At 39.9% G+C, this 23297-nt stretch overlaps 1 protein-coding gene across 3 annotated transcripts in view; it reads left to right on the top strand.

The window, feature by feature from the left end:
• The window catches only part of LOC132121974 (transient receptor potential cation channel subfamily M member 4-like), a 95577-nt gene that overhangs the window by 61680 nt on the left and 10600 nt on the right, over positions 1–23297 (top strand). For 2 of the 3 annotated variants that reach the window (XM_059531749.1, XM_059531748.1), the window contains exons 12-22: positions 8076–8177; positions 8287–8415; positions 15731–15860; positions 15941–16086; positions 16160–16272; positions 18749–18856; positions 18945–18994; positions 19105–19346; positions 21646–21761; positions 21941–22073; positions 22388–22562. In XM_059531749.1, coding sequence (XP_059387732.1) covers positions 8076–8177; positions 8287–8415; positions 15731–15860; positions 15941–16086; positions 16160–16272; positions 18749–18856; positions 18945–18994; positions 19105–19346; positions 21646–21761; positions 21941–22073; positions 22388–22562 — 1444 coding nt within the window. The remainder of the gene's footprint in view (positions 1–8075; positions 8178–8286; positions 8416–15730; positions 15861–15940; positions 16087–16159; positions 16273–18748; positions 18857–18944; positions 18995–19104; positions 19347–21645; positions 21762–21940; positions 22074–22387; positions 22563–23297) is intronic. The other variant, XM_059531750.1, reaches the window with a different exon arrangement.

The following is a 23297-nucleotide window of genomic DNA, read 5'->3' as shown; positions in this document are numbered from 1 at the left end:
CCACCTCCCGAGGGCACTGAGGTGAGACGGGCACCGTGTAATGAGGTGGACACCGCTCTACCCCAGTAGGGGCCGCCCTCTGTAGTCGTGACCGAAATGCGTCATGACTTCTTAGCCGTGGACCTCCCAGCCTGAAGTACGGCTCCATCGGATTCGGATTAGGCTGGGAAGTCGCTAGCCCAGAGTGTTGCTTTTCTTTGCACGCGTTTCTTTGCAGGTCACCATGGTTAACAATGGAAGAACAATGATTTCAAGCATCACCCTCCTTTTAACATGTCAAGTCTGCCATTCTAACCCAATCAGCCTGACATAATGATCTCCAGCCTTGTGCTCGTCAACATTCTCACATGAGTTAACAAGACGATTACTGAAATGATCTCAGCAGGTCCTTTAATGACAGCAATGAAACGCAGTGGAAAGGTTTTTTTGGGATTAAGTTAATTTTCATGGCAAAGAAGGACTATGCAATTCATCTGATCACTCTTCATAACATTCTGGAGTATATGCAAATTGCTATTATAAAAACTTAAGCAGCAACTTTTCCAATTTCCAATATTTATGTAATTATCAAAACTTTTGGCCACGACTGTAGTCAAACAATCAGACAAGTAAACATGGTCTAGATTGTGATAAAGTACACATTGAAGTGATTGAACTTACTCCTCCTTATTAAATGGAGTTTAAACAACCAGACAAGCGGTCGGGTATGGAAAAATACACATCAAAACTGAAAATGATTTAATACACGCGTTGCCTCGACAGCGCGCGAATAGCTTAGTCACACAAACAATACTAATCCCCTCGGAGATTAAATAGCTGCTCATTAACGCTGCCCGTATAATGTTAGGCATAACACTGTTTATTGTATACTGCTTATGCAACTTTATGTTTGTGCAACTACAAGCGCGGCGATGCCCTCCGTGTCAGTTTCCTCGGAGAAAGAAAGGCGGAGCGTCAAGCCGATGCTCGGGGGGAAAAACTCAGGCTCGGACTCAGGCTTCCGAACCCAGGAATCGGGCAGATCTGATGGGTAAGGTAGGAGATAAGGACGTGCCCGTCTCCATTCCCTCTATCAGATCGATCTGTGAACCCAACGAATGCCGGCTCCGCCTCAGCGAAAGCAGGACCGGTATCGCGAGGAACGCTGGTGAAGGCTCCCTCCTCGAAGAGAGCCCTCTGGGATCGAAGCGTCGATCCCAGGCAAACCACGCATAGACTGTCTGTATCCCCACCCGTGATGTAGCGTGGGCAGGGAGGAACACACAATCTATAGCACGATCTGGAATCGCCCTTCAAATGTCTTGTCTTTGCTTTGCTCTTTGGCATTATGTTGTGTATTGGGACAGACAACAATAAATAAGACTTACAAGACAGACTTTAGACATGCACACACAGAGTGCTTGCTGAAAGACGCGAAGCTGAAGTCAGCTGCGCCGCCCGTGACGTCACGCCCTTCCATTGAACAGATTGCACACAATATTCAGAGTTGATCTTGCCAAAGGCGTTTCCCCAAAGCGCTTGACGCAGCTCGAGTTCCTGAAGAGGAACAGATATTTTTGTCTGCTTTTCAGGTGGTTGGTGAGACATATTTTCTGCCGCATGCTCTCTGTCTGCTGGAAACTTTGTGTGTGCGCAACTCTGCTCTGTGCAATACAGAGAAGAGGAGAACTGTAAATGTGCGACCATGTAGAGATAGAAATTACATGTCTTGTGTCAATTAGGCTTTTTAGTTTGTTTAATAAAAGAACATGGTATTGACCTGTTCTATAGGAAATGAAACCTAAAATGACTTCTGTTGTGATCTGGTGCTATATATAAAATTAAATTAAATGAAATTAACAACCTTCAAGGTGGACCGGTGGGGGCTGTTGGGGGGATGGGTCGTCCCCCTAATATAATGGCAGGAAAAACATTGATCTTGGTTAACCTGAGGGTGAGTAAATAGAGTAAATAACCAGGAAACTATGGTTTGAACTGTTCCTGAGTTTTATCGCAGAAATGAAAATTGCCATTTACTCACCCTCAAGTCATTCCAAACCTGTGAGACTTTCGTTTGTCTTCAGAACGCAAATGGCTCCATTTTTTAGTTTCCACCATAACCAGTGAGATTTGTTCTTGCACATCAGTGTTCACATGTTTATATGTAAATAAAGCCTAAATTCAGTCCCTTCATGATAAGTGATTGGGTCTCTTTAGTAAATTTGGACTAAACAATTAAATTCATATGGATTTGTTTTATAATCTCTTTATGGATGCTTTGAAGCGTCAAAGAGTTAGTTGGAATGGAAGGATGGAAATTTCTCAGATTTTATTACAAATATCTTCATTTTCATTTTTGTGTTAACTATGCCTTTAAGAAAACTCCTAACATGCTGTACAGAGATGTATAAAGTACTAGAGACCCAGACTTGAGTAAAAGTACAAGTGCTCTATCAAAAAAATGACTTGAGTAGAAGTTGAAGTGCTCTTTAAGCACCACACTTAAAGGGGGGGTGAAATGCTATTTCATGCATACTGAGTTTTTTAAAGAGTTAAAGAGTTAAAGAGTTGGATTCCCATGCTAAACATGGACAAAGTTTCAAAAATTAAGTTGTACGTTTGAAGGAGTATTTTTGTTCCAAAAATGCTCCTTCCGGTTTGTCACAAGTTTCGGAAAGTTTTTTTTGAGTATGGGTCTGTGTGACGTTAGATGGAGCGGAATTTCCTTATATGGGTCCTAATGGCACTTCTGCCGGAAGAGCGCGCGCTCCAGTAGAGCAGAGCGGAGCAGAGACATTCACTGATCAGTGCGAGAGCGTCGCGAAATGTCACAAAAGAAGTGTGTTTTTGGTTGCAAGGGCAAGACAACCCTGCACAGATTACCAAAAAAAAACAAGCATTAAGGGACCAGTGGACGGAGTTTATTTTTACAGAGCATCGACGGAGTTGTGCAAGTGTTTTTGTTTGTTCCCTGCATTTCGAAGATGCTTGTTTTACAAACAAGGCCCAGTTTGATGCCAGATTTGCATATCGTTTATTTCTTAAGGATGATGCAATCCCAACGAAAAAGGGTCACGATCGTGTGTTGGAACCGCAGGCGTTGAGTAAAACTGCTTCAAATATATCTGTGTTGTTAACTTAGCTATCGGCGCGTAAGCACATCAAGTAAACCTTGTACACCTTTAAAGAAAAAAAAAAGACGACAAAGTGGAACTTAGTCATTTTCCAAAACCGCTAAGCAAATATATACAGTTTCAATACATACCACATAGAGACGTCCTGCTGTAGTCATTGCTGCTGCTGCTCTCGTTCAGTTTCAGCCTCGTGATCTGATTCTGGATCATAAATAAACGGCTGAATCTGACTGTTAGCCATGGTTTGTTTTGGATGATGGTTTTTTTTTCCTCACGGTAATGTCACAACTTCCAAACGCTCTCAACGCAAAAGCCTACTCTCCCTCGTGATTCTTTAGCTCCGCCCACACGTCACGCCTCCAGAAGCTCGTGTTTTTCCGAAAAAAATCGACACAGACTATTTTTCTCTTATAAATATAATAAAACTAAAGACTTTTTGGAGATATGAAGGATGCAGTACTACTCTATAGGTACTCAAGATTAACTGGAGATTGAGTGAAAATGAGCATTTCACCCCCCCTTTAAGTAGAAGTACTAAAGTATTCAACATTTTTTGTACTTAAGTATTTCAAGTAGTCTATTTGAAAATTTACTACTCAAGTACTGAAAGTAAAAGTACAAGTATTGTGTTATGTAGTTATTAAAGAAAGTAGTCAAAAGTTTGAACATATTGTTTTTACTATTTCGCGAACGAATCATTCTATGTTACCGGATCTTTTTGAACCAGCTCACCAAATCGAACTGAATCGTTTTAAACGGTTCGCGTCTCCAATACGCATTAATCCACAAATGACTTAAGCTGTTAACTTGTTTAATGTGGCTGACACTCCCTCTGAGTTCAAACAAACCAATATCCTGGAGTAATTCATTTACTCAAACAGTACACTGACTGAACTGCTGTGTAGAGAGAACTGAAGATGAACGCCGAGCCAAATAACGAACAACAGACTGACTCGTTCACGAGTCAAGAACACTGATCTATATATAAAACTTATATTATAGATCATTGGTCAAGAACCGTTTCTGTCAGACGTGTCCGATTCGAGAACCGAGGAGCTGATGATACTGCGCATGTGTGATTCAGCTTGAAGCAAACCAACACACAGAGCGTCTGAACCGAACTGATTCTTTTGGTGATTGATTCTGAACAGATTCTGTGCTAGTGTTATGAGCCCAGGTAAACCGAAGGCTTGCAGTCAACGCCAATAACCATTACGTTGAGCGCAAAAGAACCGGCGAACTGTTTTCTTCAACTGGTTTATTGAATCGAACTGTCAGAAAGAACTACTGGTGATCCGAAAACCGATGCAACCGGTTCTTGACTCGTGAACGAGTCATTATCTGGCTCGGCTCGGTGTTCATCTCTCTCTTCACAGCAGTTCAGTCAGCACGCGCAGTCTTCTTAATCACTTGATTCGCTCGATGTGCCAGCTTCATCAAACCTGCCATCTACAGTTCTGGCAGTGGTAATGTGGGTTTGTAATGGAATGATTCGTAACATTTTTATAATTGTAACGAGAAACGATGCAGCACATAAAAAAAATATTGGAGTAAAAGTATTAAACTCATCGAAAATATGTACTGAAGTAAAAGTGGAAGTAGGAGAAAAAAATAATACTCTAGTAAAGTACAGATACCGCCTTTTAGTACTTAAGTACAGTAGTGAAGTAGTTCTACTTCGTTACTATACATCTCTGATGCTGTATAACATATACTTGGCTCATCCGCTTGCCTGTATAAAGTGTGCATCAACAATAAGATGTGTCCTGATTCCTGGGTCCGGTTTTTCAAAAGGTTTTTTATTAATCCTTTTTATGCGATCCGTGATCGCGTAATCCATCTTACTTTTGGAGCCAGTTTTTTAAAGCAACTTCGGATTGGATCAATCTGATCCAGATAGGAACTTTTCAGGATCACCAAATCTGGATAACCAGTGCTCAAACAGGATAGGAAATCACAATGTAGAACTATAGATATGTAAAGAGCAACAAGTAGAATAGCCAGTGTGGGGTCAATATAAGTTTATTTTTATTTGAAATGAAAACCCACACATTAAAAAAAAAACTAAAAACAAGAAAAACCCCACCCCATCCTCTTCCAGCAGTCCGCTCCTACAACACAAACACTGTACATTGATGATATTTATAACAAGTATCAAGTATAGATGCATTAAATAAATAAAAATACTTAATGTCAAATACTCCACAATAATTTCAGACTTCCTCATCTGATGTGGAGAGACCAGCTTGTCTGAGCGTAGCCTTCAGGAGGCGGATCTCAAGTCTGGCCTTGGTTTGCTGCAGTTTGGTCAGAGTCAGTTGTTCCTCTGCCAGACGAAGCTGTGCTTCTGCCCTTTCAGTCTCTTTTTGCAGAAGTGCCTTGTTATCATCATCTTTGTTTGATGAAGGGCGCTTCAAGCCTTTCCTCTGAGATCCTGTGGCAACTACCACTGGCTCAACCAATGAGGATCCAGCTTCTTCCTCAGGAACAGAGCTGAGATTCAATATAAATATGCTCTCTGGATCAGCCTCAGGAGGAACTGGCAGATTCTCCTCCTCCTCCTCAATCCAAGGCTCGCCATCCCCTACAACACCTTGAATACCATGGAGAGCTTGCGACTTCTCACCTCCAATGATGTCGAGGACCACATCTGTGTAATCTCCCCTCTTAAATGGCTTGTTGCCTGTTTGTGGGTTTTGGCTTCAGCATGGTCCTTTGTTGCCCTGGCCTTAAGATTCCTCTACCGCAATTTGATTTGGTCTGTGGTCCTCCTCTGGCCAGACCCTATGGCATTCACATTTTCTGTGATTAAAATCCAAACATCATTTTTTTGTTTTTGTTGGTATCCTTAGCAGAATTAAAACTTCCCACTATTTTTCCATAATAGCACCAAACACCCTATAGTAGTGCATTGGTTTCAGCAGCAGTGAAGCTACAGCTTCTTGAGTCCATGGTTCCGTTGCTTTACTATAGTGAACATTGTTCATCAATTATAGGCCTTGGGTCCAATTGCCTCAATTGAACGCAAGCCAAAACTAATCAGTTGTAATAGGTGTGTTTGAAAAGACGAACTACACTGACAATAAAATCAGCCTTTCTCAGAGGATTCACAGAGAGACAGTGAAATGGCAGGTGTTGTCCACCGCCACCACCACTTTGCTAGGAGAGGATACCGTCAAAGAGTGTATGTTGAACGTACCAAGCCACTGGAGCAATACACCACTGAGGAGCTGTATGTCCGTTTTCGCTTTGGGAAGGCTGATAAAGAATACCGTGTGAACCTTCTCAGGCCAAAACTTCAACACAGAACCCAAAGGAGTCACGGTCTATCTGTGGAAGACCAGATGCTCATTGCTCTCCGATTTTGTGCATGTGGGACTTTTTATCAAGTTGTTGGTGACTATATGGGAGTGGTGAAATCAGCTGTGTGTGATGTGGTGAGAGATGTGTCAATCGCACTGGCCAGCCTGGTCAATGAATTTGTTTCTTTTCCAAAGTACAACCAGATTGCCCAAGCCAAGCGCAGCTTTTTTCTTTTGGGGACTATGCCCAATACTATTGGAGCAATCGACTGCACACATGTGCATATACAAGCACCTCGTGAGAATGAATGGGAGTTTATAAACAGAAAGGGGAGGCACAGCATCAATGTCCAACTTGTGTGTGATGCTGACCTCATCATCACCAACTGCATTGTCAAGTGGCCTGGGTCTGTCCATGATGCACGCATCCTGAGGGAGAGCGCTCTATATAGAGACCTCCAAACCAACCGACCGGATGGCATATTATTAGGAGACGGTGCCTACCCACTCCTACCATGGCTGATGACTCCTTTTCTAACAGCAAATACACCGGCGCAGGCACGCTTCAACACTGCTTATTGCAGAGCAAGATGTGCAATTAAGCATTTAAATGAAGATCTTAAGAGGCGCTTTGCATGCCTTAACTACCTGAGAGCGGAACCACAGAAAACATGCAACATAACCCTTGCCTGTATTGTCCTGCACAACATCGCTACTAAGCACAATGTCCCTCTCTGTGCTGACAATGATGCACAACAGGACGTGCAACAAGGGATGCAATAGCAATAGTAATAGACACTATTTCTGATTTTGATTTGTTTTGGATTTCAAAAATCGGTGATTGCCATTCTTTGCATTTTTTTGGTTATTCTGTAATCATTGCATGCATCACTAATAAATATTCCAAAAACAAAAATATTTTCGATTGTGATGAATATATATATCAATTAGTGACAGAATATAATTTATTGTTTTTGGTCAATTTTGACAGCTGTTTGGGGGATTATTTTATGAGACCAAACTCTTTCTACTTTGCTGTAGGCCTATACTGAAAAGCTGAATACGTTAAAGCCTACCTAATCACTGTAGCCGGACGGATGAACAAATAAAATTAAACCTTATGAATAAATAGGATATCTTGTAAGATACTGCATGATCCAAATATAGTATTATTTAATACATTTTTAAAGTTTTCATGACATTTTGGCCATGAAATCCATGCTGAATCCACCCCTCTGATGGGATCAGTTTAATCCAGACTTTTTGGGTCAAAGTGATCCAAATCCTACAAAAAAGTAAAAAAAAAAAAAAAAAATCAAACTAAAGGTTTGATCCGGATCAAAACCAAGATTGGATTACGTGATCTAATCCGATTATGTAATCCGTTTTTTCTTTTGAAAAACAAATTTTCAAGATTTGATCCAATCCGTTATCCAAAATCCTACTGGATTATTTTTGAAAAACCGGGCCCAGAATTTCAGTTAGACCCATTAAGTGTTTTAAAACTTTCTGCTGTTTTTAGTGAGAGTTGATCTAAATATTCATGACTTAAAATAAAAGGAACTGACCAGAGAGCTGCAGTTCTATGGATGTTTTGTGCACCAGTCGTGTGAATGAATATGTGCTGTTGTAAATGTCACAATTTCTCATCCTACTGTAGGTGAGTCTGCTGCTGGAGGACCTTTTGGGAGAGGTGTGCCAGCCCTTCTATAAGTCTTTGCTCAAAGTGGATGCAGCATCTACCAGAAGAAAAGCTTTGAAGGTACCAGACCACACTTTAGTTCTGTATAATTTGAAAATATATATTTTTTTGCATTGTCTACTCAGTACCTAAAAATGAAATGTCGTTGTCTTTGAATACCACCCTACAGAGGGTTTGCAAGGCCCTGAAGGAGGAGTACTCGTATCATCAAACCATGTGCAAGCACCCGTGGTTATGTCTCTTCCTCTGGGCGGTGCTGCAGAACCGTGGTGAAATGGCGATCTTATGCTGGGAAATGGTAAAGTGCTACCGATGAGCTGCTGTAGTTATTATGATATTGTTAGGGATGCACAATATATCAGTTATGGACTGATTTGAGAGATTTTTTTTTATTGTGTCATTATCGTTTGATTTTGGATATTTAATTGATCATGCTAATTTCTCCCATTTTATATTTAGATTACATTTGAAAACTCAATTAAAGTTAACCTCCAAGTAAATAAAAATAATTTAATAACTGTAAGATGTAAATAAATTTAAATTTCCCATACATTGTGCCTGTGTGATTGTCTGTATCATTGCTAAATGTAAACTGTATTGTTGCAAGCTCTATAAAGTTGGATATATATTATATCCAACTTTATCCGCGTACATACAGTTTACTCATGTAAAATGATTCACAAGTTCATCTTTACATATAATCTGATTGAGCAAATAGTAAGTGTATTTTGGCGTGCTGTCCTTGGGGGAGGGCTCCGAGCCTGGAATATAGCCTGAACCCAGAGAACTCCCCCTATCCCTAGTATGGAATGCTTCGTGAAGCTTCGAAACTTTTGCGAATGATTTGTTTTGAAACCGTGGTTCGGAGCGTGTATCAAACTGCCAAAGTCATGTGATTTCAGTAAACGAGGCTTCATTACGTCATAAATGTTTCGAAACGTTTTGAAATTTCTATGGCTCTCCATTGGGGGGCAATCTCTGTGAAACAGTGAGTCATGTAAGTTCATTGAGATTGCCTCCCAGCTGCAAAACATTGAAACAGCGTCTATGTTTTTTACATGATCTTGGATAAGTTTCATCAATTTGTAGACATTTTTAACAAGACATTTGTGTAAATAAAAGGATGAGTAGTAGTTAATATTTCTTTCTGCTATATATATACAAGCTCTCCATAAAACAAAACAAACCCTGAAAATTTATATCAAATATTTTAAAAGCCACAAATTTTATTCATTAATTATGGAGTAAAATAACGCATTAAAAATATTAACGCATTTGAGGCAGGGCAACAACTTACTGCATGATGGAGCCTAGAAAATGTGCCTTAAATGAAAGATATGGGGCAAAATTTAATACAATTAACCGTTTGAGATTGTGTGTCATATTTACATCAAATTATTGATTCAATGAACCATTTATAAAGAACCATTTACTTCACTCCTGAAAGAATCAGCCATTTGAACGAATCAAATGAATGAATAAATGAGTCGATGACTTTCATTTACATTTTATTCATTTAGCTGACGCTTTTATCCAAAGCAACTTACAATTGCTATATATGTCAGAGGTCGCACGCCTCTGGAGCAACTACGGGTTAAGTGTCTTGCTCAGGGACACATTGGTGTCTCACAGTGGATTCGAACACGGGTCTCTCACACCAAAGGCACGTGTCTTATCCACTGCGCCAACACCACCCCAACTTAATCATTAAGACATTTACAACCACCTACTGGCAGTTTTAATTTATGATAATGAACCCTTCCCCCGAAATTCGGCGAACATCTCAAAAAGGCAGAAGAGGCCTCTGGTTCCATGGCAACCAATGCTAATAGTACTGTATTTATTGCTCAAAGGAATGCGGGCAGAGCAACTCTCAATTATTTTACCCTTTGGAAAGACACACACTACCCATAAAAATGGACTCTTCTCTAAAGGTGCTTTTCCACTGCATGGTACAGCACCTTACGGCATGGTACGGTCCACTTTTGGGGGGTTTTCCACTGAGTACAATAACTGGTACTTTGTTTAGTACCACCTCATTTGAGGTTCCTGTAACAATATAAACTTCATATTCATGGGAAGAATGAGGCGGGATCTGGCGGACAATCAAATTGAACTTCAATTACAAAATAAACACAAAACAGCGTGACAGCCCCTTGCGAACGACTGTCGCGCACAAATAAAAACCAAACCCAAAATAAAATCCAGGCCTGGGCATCTCTCGTCCTTCACTGTCGTCGCTCCTCTTTTGTATCCTTCCGATCTCATCTGTGGGACTCAAGACCGGTGAGTGTCGCAGGTGTCGCTCATTCCCAATCACTCCACCTGCCTCACTCCGTTCCCACGGGTCTCGGTCCTGCCCCACTTGTCACAATTCCAAATGGACCATACCGTTACCAAAATATGACGTGCAAACTCTGCTGATCATGGATTGGCTGGAGAGAATCGTTGCTACCTGCGTAACCACTCTTGCGACACAAAAGAACCACTAGATTTAAATCAGCACAGCCAGCAAAGGATCGAGCGCAACCGTTTTGAACAAGCACACCTTTTTTTAACAACAAAAAAGTTGTTTTGTCTGTTACTGAAGTACAGACCTTCCTCTCGTTGATAGCAGAGGAGCAGATCCAGCGAGAACTTGATGGGGCGACGCAGAATGAACATTTTTATCTTAGGAGTAATAGCAGTAAATGCGGTGCAACTATAATGACATGTGAATAATCCTGCCCACTCTAAATTGATACCAAACTGGAAGTGGAAATGCAAGCCGAGCTTAAACCGTACGGTACTGAGCCGTGCTGACTCGTAACAGGCAGTGGAATAGCGCCATAATTAATTCATGGAAAAGCCTTTCAGTGAAAAGAACACAAATCTCCTCAGGACACTGTGTGAACCATTACAGTTCTTGAATATTGTCTTTTGAATTGCATACTGTTTTGAGTGTGTGTTATGATAGATCACCCCACCGATACCATGCTTGGTCTCTTTGAATTTGGCTTCATCCACACAAAGCCAGAGCTTTCCCTATCCAATCTTTTTTTTTTTCTCATCCCCAGAAATATCAGTCCACACAGAACCACAAAACAATATAGTATACATGCCAGACCAGCATGTGGCGCTGTAATTCTGCCACAGAGATGTACTAAAAATGGAGAAGACATGGATTATGTGCATAAACCTTGCGTGTGGTACACAAACGAACATGGAACTATACATTTATTAATCTGTGTTAATGTTAGTTAATAACAAGACAATAGTTCAGTGTGCGTTAATGTTTTTGTTGCTGTTACGTGATGTAGAGGTGTCTGACTGGGGCAAGACATGGGCTGATGACGTCATCGTTTCAGAAAATATACTGATTCGCTGTCCACACGAAAACGCAAATGTTTCAAATTTATCCACTCTGGGACCCGGTTTAAAAAAATATTGGTTTCACTCTCCCAAAACTCCAGATGTCCCGTGTGGACGGGGCCTTTGTCTTCTGATGTTGCAAATAAGCATTTATAGGTGCTTCTCAATAAACTAGAATGTCGAGGAAAAGTTCATTTATTTCAGTAATTCAACTCAAATTGTGAAACTCATGTATTAAATAAATTCAATGCACACAGACTAATATAGTCTAAGTCATTGATTCTTTAAATTGTAATGATTTTGGCTCACATTTAACAAAAACCCACCAATTCACGATCTCATCAAATTATAATATGATGACATGACAATAAGCTAATCAACTCAAAACACCTGCAGAGGTTTCCTGAGCTTTCAAAATGGTCTCTGACAATCATTGACACCCTTCACCAGGAGTGTAAGTCACAAAAATTGATTGCCAATAAGCTGGCTATTCACAGAGTGCATGTATCCAAGCATGTTAACAGAAAGTTGAGTGGAAGGAAAAAGTGTGGAAGAAAAAGATGCACAACCAACCGAGAGAACTGCAGCCTTATGAGAATTGGCAAGCAAACTGGATTCAAGAATTTTAGAGAACTTCACAAGGAATGCACTGAGGTTGGGGTCAAGGCATCAAGAGCCACCACACACAGACGTGTCAAGGAATTTGTCTACAGTTGTCATATTCCTCTTGTTAAGCCACTCATGTACCACAGACAACGTCAGATGCATCTTACCTGGGCTAAGGAAAAGAAGAAATGGACTGTTGCCATTGGTCCAAAGTCCTTTTTTCAAATGATAGCAAGTTTTGTATTTCATTTGGAAACCAAGGTCCTAGAGTCTGGAGGAAGGGTGGAGAAGCTCATAGCCCAAGTTGTTTGAAGTCCAGTGTTAAGTTTACAAAGTCTGTAATGATTTGGGTTGCAATGTCATCTGCATTGTGTTTTTTGAAAACCAAGGTCACTTCACCCGTTTACCAAGAAATCTTGGAGCACTGGGCTATTTTCAAGAGGAAGATGAGAAACAAGAGACCAAACAATGCAGATGAGCTGAAGGCCACTGTCAAAGAAACCTGGGCTTCCATACCATCTCAGCAGTGCTACAAACTGATCACCTCCATGCCACGCTGAATTGAGGCAGTAATTAAAGCAAAAGGAGTCCCTACCAAGTATTGAGTACATGTACAGTAAATGAACATACTTTCCAGAATGCCAACAATTCACTAAATGTTTTTTTTTATCGGTTTTATGAAGTATTCCAATTTGTTGAGGTGAATTGGTGGGTTTTTGTTAAATGTGAGCCAAAATCATCACAATTAAAAGTACCAAAGACTTAAACTACTTCACTCTGTGTGCATTGAATTTATTTAATACATGAGTTTCACAATTTGATTTGAATTACTGAAATTAACTTTTCCTCGACATAATTTATTGTGAAGCACCTGAATATTATATGTTGATATTTATGCAACATTTTAGTGTTCTAAGAATCTTTAGTAGTCTTTGCATTAACATCCAATCCAGTTCCATTTACAAATTACTATGTTCTCAGACAAAGAGTCATAACCCCTCTGCCCCAGTATTTCCAACCTCCAGCTTGGAAATTCAGCCTTTCTCATTGGAAAACTCCATCCTTAGAGGCGTGACATGCCTCAGACTTTAAAGGTTTGCTTGGTGGCCTCCAACATATAGCCCTTAAGTCTACGGTTCTGTTAGATATGGAGAAGATGAGGATGTGAGCTAGAAGTCTCCTGTATTTTAAGTTTGAGCCAGGCTTTGGTCTTGACTTTCCATTCATAAAAGATCCTAGGATCTCAGCTGATGTCTCTCTTAGTTTTCTCATCACCTTTATCTGGGAGAAAACTTTTGCAGTTCATCACACTTCAAACCCGGAAGAACTCCAACACCACCAAACTTTCAAACAATTAAAACTTTCATACGAGACTGCATCCGGACACTCTTTCAATGACCAAAGTGTGACGAGTCGGCTGCCTCCCCCCTAATTATCAACGCCACCCCGTCCCTCAATCGCCGCCCTTCACATACTCCGCCCCTTACCTGGATACTTCCTTCCTGAACACTGACTGCCCTTCAACGTACCCCTCAGCATGGCTAGGACACCAGATTTCCTGTTCATTTTGGATGATTTCCCCTTTGGATACTTTTATTCCCTCTTTTGGTTATTTTTCTGTCAATAAAAGCCTCTACTAGGCCTGACGCCACACCCACTGTGTCTGTCATTTGCTCCTCCCGCCACAAAGACAATGCGAGTATCGTACATTTAACTAAACGAAACAGAGGTTTAATATAAGCGGTAGACCACGTTGTAAAATGGCACTGATGCTTTTTAACTCTGGTAGTTCTGACTCATTTTCCATAACTGCATTTTCTGGTTTCTCTAATGGCTTCAGTCATCCACTTTAGCTCCTCTTTTGTATGAATGTGTGAGTGTATGTATGTTTGTTTGTTTAGACTAGTTTGTGATAGTGTTTAGTTAAAAAAAAAACTCTTGTGCACAAATTAAATGAGTTTCTGATTCAGCCTGGCTAATTATTGTCCCTTTACAATTTTATCCTTGCTACATGCTCTAATGCATTAATAATGTATAAAAGAATTTCCTGTGGCCAAGAAAATAGCCTTTCCTAGAATGGATATGAACTTACACTGAATGTTCGCTGGACGGACAGATTAGCTGAGGGGAATTTAATTCTGCGACAGTTAATACTGGCATCTGATATATATAATTGCAATGAATCATAATTAATTGTAATTGTTTATATACATTTCCCTTTTGAGCTAATTTGCTATATATATATATATATATATATATATATATTGTAACAATACAAACTTCATAATCATCGGGAAGAAGGAGGTGGGAACCGGCAGACAATCAAATCAAACTTTAATAATCAAATAAACACAAACAAAATCAAAACACAAAATAAATCCCAGGCCTGGTCCTCTCTTGGCCTTCACTGTCGTCGCTCCCCTTTTGTATCCTTCCATCTCCTCCGTGGGACTCGAGACCAGTGAGTGTCGCAGGTGTTGTTCATTTCCAATCACTCCACTGGCCTCGCTCCGTTCCCACAGCTCTCGGCCCCTCGCAGGCCTGGGGAACCCTCGAGACTGCGCTCTACTCCACCCCCCCCTCACGGTGACCTGCGGGAACCTGGGGGTAGGACAGACGAGGTGAGAGAAAAGGAGATGGAAGGATGAGGAGCTACAGAGACGAGAGAGGGGAGAGAGGAAAAAAAATAAAAAATTAGTTCCGGTTCCCAGACGCACTGCTGCTCGGCCCTCCACCAGCTGGGTGAACTCCTCCACTGTGCCTGGCGGTGGCACTGGATGGCCCTCGGTGGACGGCACGACACTCCTCCGTCGCCTGGTGGACGGCAACGGCTCCTCCGTTTTTGGGCAGCCAGCAGGAGTCCCCCGTCCCCTGCTCATCCGCATCATGACGGACGGCAGCAGGCTCCCGCCTCCAGGCGAACGGTGACGACTCCTCCGCTCCCTCACAGGCTGCAGCAGCCCCTCCACATCACAGCAGCGAGCTCGTCTGTCCCCGGCAACACATTCCATCCCACCGCCTCGAGCATCCCCGGCGCCCAACTGCTACGCCTGCTCGATGGCACCGCGGGTTCACCCCAGCGGCGAGTGATCTTTGGCAGCGCGTCCCTCATTCCTCCCGGGCTTCAGCACCAATGTAACAATACAAACTTCCTAATCATCGGGAAGAAGGATTCTGGAACCGGCGGACAATCAAATCAAACTTTAATAACAAAATAAAGACAAAACAGCACAAACTAAATCAAAACACAAAATAAAGTCCAGGCCTGGTCCTCTCTTGTCATTCGCTGTCGTCGCTCCTGTTTTATATTCTTCCATCTCCTCCGTGGGACTCGAGACCGTAACAATTACAATTAATTATGATTAATTACAATTATATTATATCAGATTCCCTTATTAACTGTGTATATATATATATATATATATATATATATATATATATATATATACTTTGAACATTTATGGAACCTTTTTCACAGTGCAAAACGTTCGTTATAGTGGAAAAGGTTATTTAGATTTTTAATATTTAAAAGTGCTTTATTGCCTCACTATCAAACAAACACACATTATAAGTTTATTGTGATTTATTAGATAATCTGTTTCAGATAGAGATGTTTTCATAGCATACCGCTCATCTGTGCTGCTTTTCTCTCTCAGTGTGGCGAGTCTGTTCTGACGGCTCTGGGAGGATGCAAAATACTGAGGGAGTTGTCTAAACTGGAGAATGAGACAGACGCTAAGCTCCCTGTGAAGGAGTTGGCCACAAAGTTTGAGTGTATGGCTCATGGTAGGATGTGTGATAGCCTTTGCTATTGGTGTCTTATAAAACCAGTGGTAAAGAAAGTTTAAGTTTAATTGTTTTGATAGATGTGTTCAGCACTTGCTACCAAACCAAAGCAAGTTATTCCTACAAGCTGCTGATCCGCAAATCAAATCTGTGGGGTGACGCCACCTGTCTGAAGATGGCCATGGCTGCTGATGCCCGTTATTTCTTCAGCCATGATGGAGTACAGGTCTGTTGGCATGCAGATATTCATTGTTTCATTTGAAATAAGGTGAGAGTTCTTGTTAAATAGTTTTTTTTAGTCCCTGCTGTCTCAGATCTGGTGGGGTGACATGCAAAGAGGAACAGAGCTCTGGAAACTCGCGCTGACGATGATCATTCCTCCTCTCGTCTACACCAACCTCATCGATTTCAAGTCAGTACATAAGTAATGTAAATTTCCTCAGTTCAGCCTCGTCGTGACCCGTGTCTGAAGCATACATTGAAAAACACCAACAACACGTTGCCCTGCGACAGCCCATGACCTCACTACCAGTGTGACTATAGTTTAAATAGGCACCGGGAGAACACGTCATCCTCTTCTTCATTTTCACTGTTTTGATTGAAACGTACATTTTGAAATTGGTAAGAGCGACCTTTTTTCTATCATGGTGAGCACTAGCAAAACGTTTAGAGGATGTGTGCATCAGTGTCAACGTTATTTGACACCTGATGACACACACAGTCTCTTCGTTTTTTGTTTGGGCAAAGAGCACTTGAGGGGACAATTAGCATGCACTGTGAGCGTTTTCAGATGAAAAAGCTCCGCTCTAGTTTGTCTCTCTTTTCAAGGAAAGAGGGGCAGCCATCTGGTTCCCGTGGTTCAGGACCCGCCGCTGCTGAGGCACGGAGGAGAATGAGCTCGTGGGGATCGCAGGTGAATCTGGTCTATGAGTTTAACCTGTTACCCAGACCCCTCATTAGGGTACTCACAGCTGAAAGTGTCCTACCTAGCTTAAAATTGTAACAGTCCTTACTTAATTGTGTTACACATCATTTTGGTGTCTTTGGAAAGAAGACCCTCTGGGCTCTGATGACTTTCAAACATATTGGTTTTGGGATGTAAGATTCCATCTATGAGCTGCTCTTTCAGAGTGCCACGAGATCCCCTTAGAACAGTATCCTAAAATCCATGTTATGTTAAGTGTGCACATGAAGTCTTTGCACACTGTCTAAAATCCATACTGTGGTAAGTTCACATGCTAGTACTCTGCCTTCTTTACTAAAACTTATATGGTAAGGGCTTTGCGGTTGCTTCATGCCCATTCTTGAGCTGGTAAAAGCCCCATTTATCTTGGGTGCCACTCCACCTATGTATCCTCAGATTACCTATTTAAACAGGGTATTGCTACTAGGGATCTGTTGAGACATTTCCTACAGCAAGCTTATGCAAGAGTAAGCGGTAGCCCCTTTATGACAGGCCTAGACTTAGTATGATGCTAGGCTCTTGGTTGTATTCCTTTAAAGGAATCTATGCTTGATTACAAGCCTTGAGCTCTACCCCGTGCCCAGGAGTAAGTTTGGGTATATTGCCTAGGCCTTTGACCATAATGGATAATGTAACGGACAGCCATCGAACGTCCCAGGGGCAACTGGAAATGGTAGAGTTGGTACTTTGTGCTCGCCATGGTTCTGGCCTGCACTCCCCTCAGCATGGTGGTGTGGGTATACTGTTCCCCATAGCAACTCATAGAGAACGCAGTTCGAAGTTCCCTTGAAAGGGAACGTCTCAGGTTACTTATGTAACCATGATTCCCTGAGTAGGGAATGAGAAACTGTGTCCTCTAGCTTCCTGCCATGCTTCGGACACAAGCTTCAGACGAAGAAGAGGATAACGTGTTCTCCCAGCACCTATTAATACTATAGTCACACTGATAGTGATGTCATGGGCTGTCGCTGGCCAATGTGTTGTTGGTGTTTTTCAATGTTTGCTTCAGACACATTATGGCTTGTTTGAATAGGACAATATTTGGCCGAGATACAACTAGAATCTGGAATCTGAGGGTACAAAAAAAAAATATATTGTGAAAATCTCCTTTAAATTTGTTCAAATTAAGTTTTTAGCAATGCATATTACTAATCAAAAATTAAGTTTCAATATATTTACAGTAGGACATTTATTAATGTCCTACTGCTAAAAATTAATTTATTAATTTATTAATTTATTAATTATCTTCATGGAACATGATCTTTGCTTAATATCTAATGATTCTTGGCATAAAAGAAAAATAAATAATTTTGATCCATTCAATGTATTTTTTGGCTATTGCTACAAATATACCCCAGCGACTTAAGACTGGTTTTGTGGTCAAGGTTCACATATACAGTATATAAAAATAAATAAATAAATATATCATCATGCCAACTTGGTAAGTTTTAATACGACAGGATAGAAGATAATACAAATCAAGTAATGCCACAATTCATAACAGAAAACATTAAATCTATTGCTAAAATTTGCACAAATTTGACAAAAACTGAACCAGAGTATACAAACTCCCTGACACTCCAAAAATATAAATATAATAAAATAATAAAAATATGTACTTATCTGTTTTTGTTGTGTTGTGGTAATATTTTGAACTAACAAAATTAAACATTTAATAGAACACAAACAAACATAAAACTTTTTATCTGGGTCAAAAAGACATGAACAGTACATTAAGGGATAAACTGACTTTTAATTACCAAAACAAAAGTAGCACATAGAAAATGTCTTAATAGATTAATAGAAATATTACCTACTAGTGAAATTATGAACTTATATTTCCATTTTCACAAAATGTTATTCAATAGGCTACAATTTGAAAATGTACTGTTTAGTAAGAATGACTGAAATATCATCTTTACAGAAAAGCAGAGAATGCAGAAGAAGTTAAATCAGTGATTGCACCTCCACCTTCAGCAACAGACTGTAATTACGAAGAGACTGTTTTCTCCTTCGCTGACATCAAACACCAGTAAATTGGGTTTTATATGATACATGCATTTATATAAGATCTCTGTAGACCAACATTTCTTAATCCATTATTTTCTTGCAATATTTAGCAGTGAAGGCGATCATGAGGATTCAAATAACATCAGGCGAATAACAAAAGGTCTGTTTTTTATTTTAAAACCCACTGGACTAATTTTGTTTCCCGTTCTTGATCAGGTTGGCCAAAATAGGTCTTCCTTATTGGCTTCCCTGTTGACTCCTTCCTGTAAGCAGGTACTGCTACAAGTTTCCGACCCAAGAAGAGCCCGTTTTGGGTTTCCCGCTGGAAGCAGTTCTGGTACGCCCCTGTCACTTCATTCATCGGCAACGTTGTGATGTACTTCCTCTTCCTGTTTCTGTACGCCTACGTGCTTTTGGTCGACTTCAAGCCGCCTCCGCCTGAAGGCCCTGCTGTTTCTGAGTATGTGCTGTATTTCTGGGTGTTCACGTTCATCTGCGAGGAAATCCGAGAGGTAGATGCTACATTTCTCAAATCACTTCCTGTTTTTTTCGCTAGGACGGATTTCCGTCAGTTGTAAAATACTAGAGGAAAAGAAATGTCTAGTGCGTTGTTGTTGTTCTGCCGGCATACGAAAAATCATCCCCTCCACAGCTGCAGTGTCTCACTGACAACACAACGCTGCTCTCATAATTCACAGTTGGGTTATTAGCAGAGAATGCAGAGCAGGACTTGAATTTGGCATGGGATTGTGGCTATTATTAATAATTCTACTCATTCCCGCAGGATCCATGCTTATAACGCAGTGATGGAATGTATCATTTGCACGTGATTTTGAGTCTTGAGAACTCACTTGCGTGCTCTCATTCTATGTGCACCCACAGATTGTGATAAGGAGAGTGACAGCTTTTAAAGGGGTCCTATTATTCTCTTTTACAAAGTCTTAATATTGTTTTGGGGGTGTACTAAAGCATGCTCTCATGCTTGGTGGTTTAAGAAACGGTTTATTTTTCACATAATTTACATTATTAAAATACCTTTTTCGCTAGCCTGTCACAATCCACTCGATTAGTTATGGGTTTGGTGAAGGCCTACCTTCCGAAAAACAAAATGTGATGTGATTGGTTTTCAAATGATTGATTTAATCTGATGGTTTGTGTGGATTTATTTATTTTTTTATTTATTTACATCTGACCTATACGCTATATAGAATAAATGTTTTGCAGCAAATTGCAAATTCAGGACCGGATTAAACATAATTCTATTATACAGAGAACTGTGAAATAGATTTCCATGACTTTTCCAAAACTTTATGGTTTTATTTATTTTTCCAAAACTTTTCCAGGCCTGGAAATTGCTGTTTTAAAATTCCATAACTTTTCCAAGTTTTTCATGACTGTACAAACCCTGAATGTGATGATAGGGTGCGGGTCGGGTGCAGCTATGTAAATCAGTTACTGGTTGGCCTGACAGCGTCCGCTTTAGCAAGACCAAACAAAGACGTTTGGGCAGGGGGGTGAAAAAACTGTGTTCCTTCAACATGGCAAAAACTTGGCTCTACAGTACAGCAGCTCTTCTTCTTCTTTGTCGTCTTCTTGTCTGAAGTACTCAATCAAGCGTTCTAACCACAACCCTGCCCCTCCCCACCCTCCAATCATTTGAATTTATGTAGGCAGGAATTATTTTAATGATATTCTAATGGGCCGCTTTGTGGCATCACAAAACGCTGGAAAACAATGCTGTAGTCCAAACGATCCGTTCATTGTAGTTCGTGAAAAGGGATTAAAAAATATATGAAATATATCCATTTGGTGTGGACTAGATTTTTAACTTTGTAGATCTTTGTTATGCCCAAACATACACACCACACCCTAACTAAAATTCAAAATGTGAAAAAGCATAATAGAACCCTTTTAATAATTAAGGGAGTTTGCAAATGTGAAATTGATTTAATACAACAGTTCAATAACAAGTACTGCCTGATTTTGTGATGCCATTACAAAAGTAAAAAGAAATTACCCCTGTAAGTCACTTTAAGGAGTCAAATGTCTCCTCTTATTAGGGAAGCTAATTTTTATCAGAATTTGGTTATTGCTCAGAAGGTTCTCCTACATTTTTAAAGAGGACAAGCACTAAGCATATAGCCTTGTGTAGCAGTATATTAGATCCTGCATGAGGTCTTAAAGAAACAGCAGCCTAAATAAACCTGCTGCTGTCTTTCATTATACAGTGAAGATATATATTATCTAGTGTTATTGTACAGTTGAATAGATTATAGTTAGACCTCACTGAAAAAATTAAAGTACTGTTAATTTCATTTGTATCTTGTTATTGATTTTGTTTGTGTTATTGATTGCCATTCATTTTTTTGTTCTTATTTTATTATTTACTATTTACTTGTTAGTTCATTCAATTCTGAGTGCACATGATTCTTGGGTGGGGAGGGGGCGTGTTCCATGAGAAATAGTCCTGCCACCAGAGCTGGAAAAATTTCTAGAGGAAACACTGCATACATTTAATAAAATAAAATAAAAAATAATTTACAAAGTTAAAAAGAAATCAATTGTCACTTTTGTATTAGGAAGACAAATGTTTTATTATGGATTAGAAGGTGCACCTAAATTTTTCAAATTAGGACAACAAGTGCTCCTAATTACAAGAAGATGAACACTGGTCTTAAACTGGGTGTGTTACAGGTATGGCTGTAAAATGGGGTTTGGCCAAGGAAAAATGTTCAGTCAAAAGATTTTATTTATTTTTTTACCCCTGTATCAAAGAAGTGAAACAAACTCTTTTTACTCTTTTACTCCCAGACATTCATTGTGGGCAGTAAGATGTTTTGTCAGAGGTTGATGCTGTATCTTCAGGATGTTTGGAATAAGTTTGATGTGCTTGCCATCTCCCTCTTTATTGCTGGATTGTGCTGCAGGTAATGCTTGACAGTCCACAAAAATATTTAGCAATATAGTTTTCAACGTTGATGATAATAAGAAAGATTTTGTGAGCAGCAAATCAGTATATGATAATTATTTATGAAGGATCACATAACACTGAAGACTGGAGTAATGATGCTAATACTGTATTCATGTGTACTTTTATGTTTCTCAGGATGTTCAGTTGGTCGTTTAACATGGGACGCGGTATACTGTGTATGGACTACATGGTCTTCACGCTCCGACTCATCCATATTTTTGCCATTCACAGACAGCTGGGTCCACAAATCATCATACTTGGCAAAATGGTGAGACAATCAGAGAGGCAATCAAAGTCAAAATGAAGCTCTATAGATGCCATCCAGCAAAAATCATTATGCATACAATGCATTACTATAAAATCAAGACCTTTCCAAGCAACCGTACTGAAAAATATAGATTGATTTCATGATTTTAAAAGCCGTCCAAGCCTAAAAGACTTCTACACCACTAAACTCCCAATCCCAGTGTCAACTGTTTACAGATAAAAAATGTTTAAAATGAATTTAAACAAAATTTAAAGCAACAATTGGAGACCTTTCACATCTCACTACTTTTTTTATTTCCTATGATTGAACCACAGATAAAGGATGCATTCTTCTTCTTATTCTTCCTGGGGGTGTTTCTGATTGCGTATGGCGTGGCCAATCAAGCTCTATTATACCAATACGACCCAAGCCCTGATAGAGTGTTTCGACGAGTCTTGTACAGACCATATTTGCATATATTTGGACATATTCCTGTTGAAGAAATAGACAGTATGTACACTTTTGATTTACACTTAAAGGAATAGTTCACTCAAAAATTTAAATTTGCTGAAAACATGCTGCCCTAAAATGGAGACGAGTTTGTTTCTTCACTGAAACAGATTTGGAAAATGGATCCAATTGATCCTCTGCATTGAATTGGTGCCATCAGAATGAGAGTCCAAGCAGCTATTAAAAACATCACAATATTATAAATAAACAAATCCTTAGGGTGTTTTATCTTTACGCCATTTTTTCTGGGAAAAATATGAGTCCATATTTCATAACAGTGCTTTCTCCAGTAAAAAAAGTCCCCTGTCGTCACATCAAAATTCACCAACATATTTATTTAGAACTGCTTTGGACTGTTTTTGCTTGTAAACTGTTCATGAACTGTGCATATGTGGTTGAAACAAGATAACTTTTTCACTGGAGAAAGTGAAATTGTGGATAGAAGACTCATTTAAGCTGAAAGCATGTTAAAAGGTAAAAACAAAAATGCCTTGATGATGGATTTGTTTCTTAAAAACGCATAGCTTTTACTTCACAAAATGTTAATTGATTGACTAGAGTGGTGTGGGTTACTTGTGGATTATTGTGATGTTTTTATCAACTATTTGGACTCTCATTCTGACGGCACCCATTCACTGCAGAAGATCCATTTGTGAGCTATTTGAAGTAGTGCTATTTAAGTAGTGCAATTTCTCCAAATCTGTTCTGATGAACATGTACATCTTACATTGATTG

The sequence above is a fragment of the Carassius carassius genome, chromosome 40 (assembly GCF_963082965.1).
Source record: "Carassius carassius chromosome 40, fCarCar2.1, whole genome shotgun sequence".
Lineage (NCBI taxonomy): Eukaryota > Metazoa > Chordata > Actinopteri > Cypriniformes > Cyprinidae > Carassius > Carassius carassius.
The sequence above is the reverse complement of the archived record's forward strand: the minus strand, read 5'-3'. Positions and strand labels throughout refer to the sequence as shown.